Here is a 3,896-nt window from a genome sequence, read left to right as displayed (position 1 = left end):
TGAATTCCTCAAATACAGATTGGCATCGCAGTGCTGCTTTATATCTTTGGACATTTGTATCCGCAACTGCAATAACAAGAGGCGGGAGATCCTTCTCTTTGTCATCCAAACCCGAATTGCAAATCTTCTGTTTTGCTTGAGTAAGCAAAATTTCGGCACCCTCAATTTTAACCTGTACTGATGTATCCTTGTCCGCATGCTTTGGTTTCATAGCATCTGGTGTTTATAGAATTATTTCAATATCCACAACATTTTCAGTTTTCCTATTCGGATTTTCCCCAAACACCTTGTGGGCAAAGGTCTGGTCGTTGTAGTCATGCCGTGCATTCCAGTATTGAGTCGAATATACATCTGACTCACTGAAGGCCGACGAGATAGCTTCAAAACGACTTGGGTACTCAAATCTCCCTTCCATCGACTCAAATCCTTTTTGCTTAAATCGAATTCTCACCTTATCAGCGAAATGCGGCCAATCAAGTAATTGCTTATTCCTAAATAACCACCGATACCATTTCGATGCTTCACCATCGAGATAGAACGACGCCACAGTAAGCTTCTGATCATCCTCAATTTTATAGAAATCAAAATAATGCTCTGCTTGGAATATCCAACCCTCCGGATTCTCACCTTGAAACTGCCATAATTTGGCGTCCATAGCCGTGTTTCGGGATTCAAAAGAGGTACTAGTCTTTTTTCTCAAAACCTCCAGCAACATCGAACGAAATTCCACGAGATCCTTAGAGATTGAATCCTTCATTTCTTGAATTGAATCATCACCGAAAGCCTTGAGTAATTTTTGGTCCTCCATTAGAGACCTCTGGATGAAAGCACCAATGAAACAAACTGGAATTCTCAACACAAATACTCAAGTATTATATAATCATTGATAGCCAAATTACAACTTGCAACACTTAAACTACTGAATTAGAAATAACAATTTTTCTATTGAACTCCCTAACTATTGCAAACAAATTGGGAAAGAGGAATTATACTTTTTCTATTAATTAAAAAACATTAAAAAGATGTTATGAACACCTAGTAAAAAGGGGAAGAAAAAACAGCCCCATTCTCAGTATCAACAATAATCTCATATAAAATGAATAAAGAATGAGTTTTTTTTTTCTTTCAAATACAGCAAGTAATCAACCAAAAGATGCTAACTTTAAATGCTAAAGCAAGTGTACAAGCTCAAAGAATCACTTAAAAATGTATAAAGGTTCAGTCTTTACCTTTTTCAAGTAAGCCCAAATCTCTTATTCTTGAAAAATGCTTGAAAGTGAAACCAATCAATTCAAATTATTGCTAGAAAATTCCCAAATACAAGAACCAATTTTGAAAGAATGGAGATATGCACAGATACCAAGAAAAGGAGGGGCCTTTGTACATGGAGATAAACCTTAATTGAAGCATATACCAAACGAAAACAAAAAGGCAGAGAGCTCTCAATAAAGAATCCTTATGCTTATAGTACCAATTTAATTTTAAAAAAGAAATAAACTTTGTGTGACACTTTTGATCGTTTGAGATTCAAATTATATAAATATATTTTAAAATATTTTTTTTTTCATCGTATTGATATGAGAAGAATAACAAGTTATTTAAATTATATTTTTTCGTCCTATGGACACAGGAAGAATAGCAACTTATACTATTTGTGGTGTAATTCTTGGATATATAAATTGTAATTTTAAATATTAAGTTAAGCTAATCAAATTTACCTTCAAAGATTAGTCACTTAAACTCCCAAGTCATTTTCTAGAGTTTGATGTAGTTTTCTCAGTGCAATTTCGGCTAGTTTGGTCCCTTTTTTTCTTTTTTGGTGTCTAGCATAGTTTGTGTTGCAATTTATATTTTTTATTAAATCTTTTTTCATACAGTTCTCGTCAAATCCAACAACGGAGTTTATTAAATTTTTGGCAGAGATAAAAAAAAATTACTTTTTGACAAATTTAAAAGATCTCTATTTTGAACCTACTCCCAAACATGAGGACCATTTTTGTCATTTTCTCCACTATAGAGTGCATTTATTTTGGCTTTTCGCTGAATGATGAGTTACTTCAATTTTTCTTTACACTAAATCTATGTTCAATCATTCTCAGAATTATCGTACAGCTACAATACCCTTATTCGAGCTCAAACCCTTCGTTCTTATAACAACTTTGGACCTAACTCATAAGTCACACCCCCGAAGCTAACTTTTAAGGTGGGAGACCCAATGCTATTTAAACCCATATAAGCACACTAGCCCACCGATGTGGGACATAATAGACCTCTTTCTTTCACTGTTCCATCTCCGACTCTTCTTTTATTCTTTTTTTCTTTTTTCGAATCACTTGATGAGGGTATATATACGATCATATAGGTTTGAAAGAATCAAATGAAAAAAGACATAAAAGCCTCCCTTTTTCTTAGTTTAGAATTGACGTGTGTTTGTACATGCTGCGTTTTAACTTTTTTTTTACTAGGTAATTAGTGAGTGGGATAAATAATACGTAAAAAATAAGTTCAAAGAGTCTATTTAATAAAAAAGAAATCGAGGTAATAAACCCTCGCATAGTTTAAGGGGAAAATAACACTTCATGTCTATTTGGAGAAAATATATATCCGAAATGGCCCATATTTCTAATATTACCCAACATGATCCTTTTATACAATATTATACACTTTTATACAAGGTTTATATATTATATTGTCTACAGTAAGTGTATAATGTTGTATAATATTGTATATCGTGTGTATATACACTATGGCAAAAGAAAGTTGATTATGCGGATGTAAATTAAAAATATTGCTACGTGGATATAATATTTTATGCTGGATTGTATATTATTGAAATTATTGCGTTTAAGTGTGTAACTGATAATTTTATGGGGGTGTTTCTATGCCTTTTATCTGTTTTTTTTTTTCCCTTTTTCTTTTGCCCTTTTCTTACATAAATAACTCTCCTTAAAAGACCATTTCTTGTTTTTGTTAGTACTATAGTATCTCAACCATGCTCGGAGTTATCGTACAGCTTCCAATCTTCTCATTAGAAAAAAATCCATACAAGCTATTAGTAAATCACCCAAATTTTCATTGGAATTGAAAACTTGCTAAATATAGAAAAGATCACTCTTTTTGGGACACAAAAAAAAAAAAAATTAAGACACTTAAGTTGAAACGGATAGGGCTCGTTTGGTATGATGAATAAGCAAAAATAGTGTTGGGATAAAAATTTAGTGTCACCTTATCCCACGTTTGGTTGGAATAAAAACTTGGGATAACTAATTCCCGGGATTATAGTGTTTTTTTATCCCACATAGAGGGTGGAATAACAATCCCGGGATAACTAATCCTGGGATTGGAATGTGTTAATTGAGCTTAACACAATTCTGTAGACCTAAGAGATCAATGGAGAAGAATGATCTCTGAACAAAGGCAAATGAAAGAGAGATACCAATAGAGAAGACAAAGAGAGATAGAGTTTATTATCACTAATCAATGAATGAATTACAATGACTTGTATCTTTGTATATGTAGAGAATTACTTAACCGACTACTACTGCTAACAACCTCTAACAAGTCGGTTACTTCTACTAACTACCTCCAGCTGTCACTTAGCTGTGAATTGACTATTATACCCTCCTATACCACTGTCAGTTGACTACTATGCCCTCTTATACAAATATGGCATATAACAACATCCTCCCCTCTCAAAAGTCCTTGTCCTCAAGGACAAAATGTGGAAACTGTTGTTTAAAAGAATGCAGATCCAACCAGGTGCTATCTTCAGAAGAGCAATTAAACCACTTCACCAAGACTTGAGTAATTTATTTGCCCTGTTTGAGCATTTGCCTGCTGTCAAGGATGGCTTTCGGATCCATAACAATATGACCATGAGTAGAGATGGCCACAAA

At 33.5% G+C, this 3,896-nt stretch overlaps 1 protein-coding gene across 1 annotated transcript; it reads right to left on the bottom strand.

Moving 5' to 3' along the window:
• Positions 1-6: 6 nt before the first annotated feature.
• On the bottom strand, positions 7-1,455 carry LOC132042701 (uncharacterized). Its single transcript, XM_059433226.1, has 2 exons — positions 1,230-1,455; positions 7-817 (listed from the first exon to the last, which is right to left on the bottom strand). The coding sequence occupies exon 2, from the start codon at positions 806-808 to the stop codon at positions 224-226; it is 585 nt and encodes a 194-aa protein (XP_059289209.1). The 5' UTR covers positions 809-817; positions 1,230-1,455; the 3' UTR covers positions 7-223.
• Between the last annotated feature and the right edge of the window lie 2,441 nt (positions 1,456-3,896).

The sequence above is a fragment of the Lycium ferocissimum genome, unplaced genomic scaffold, assembly GCF_029784015.1.
Source record: "Lycium ferocissimum isolate CSIRO_LF1 unplaced genomic scaffold, AGI_CSIRO_Lferr_CH_V1 ctg17268, whole genome shotgun sequence".
In the NCBI taxonomy this organism is placed as follows: Eukaryota; Viridiplantae; Streptophyta; class Magnoliopsida; order Solanales; family Solanaceae; genus Lycium; species Lycium ferocissimum.
Note: the sequence above shows the minus strand (reverse complement) of the source record. Positions and strands in the feature narration are given on the sequence as shown.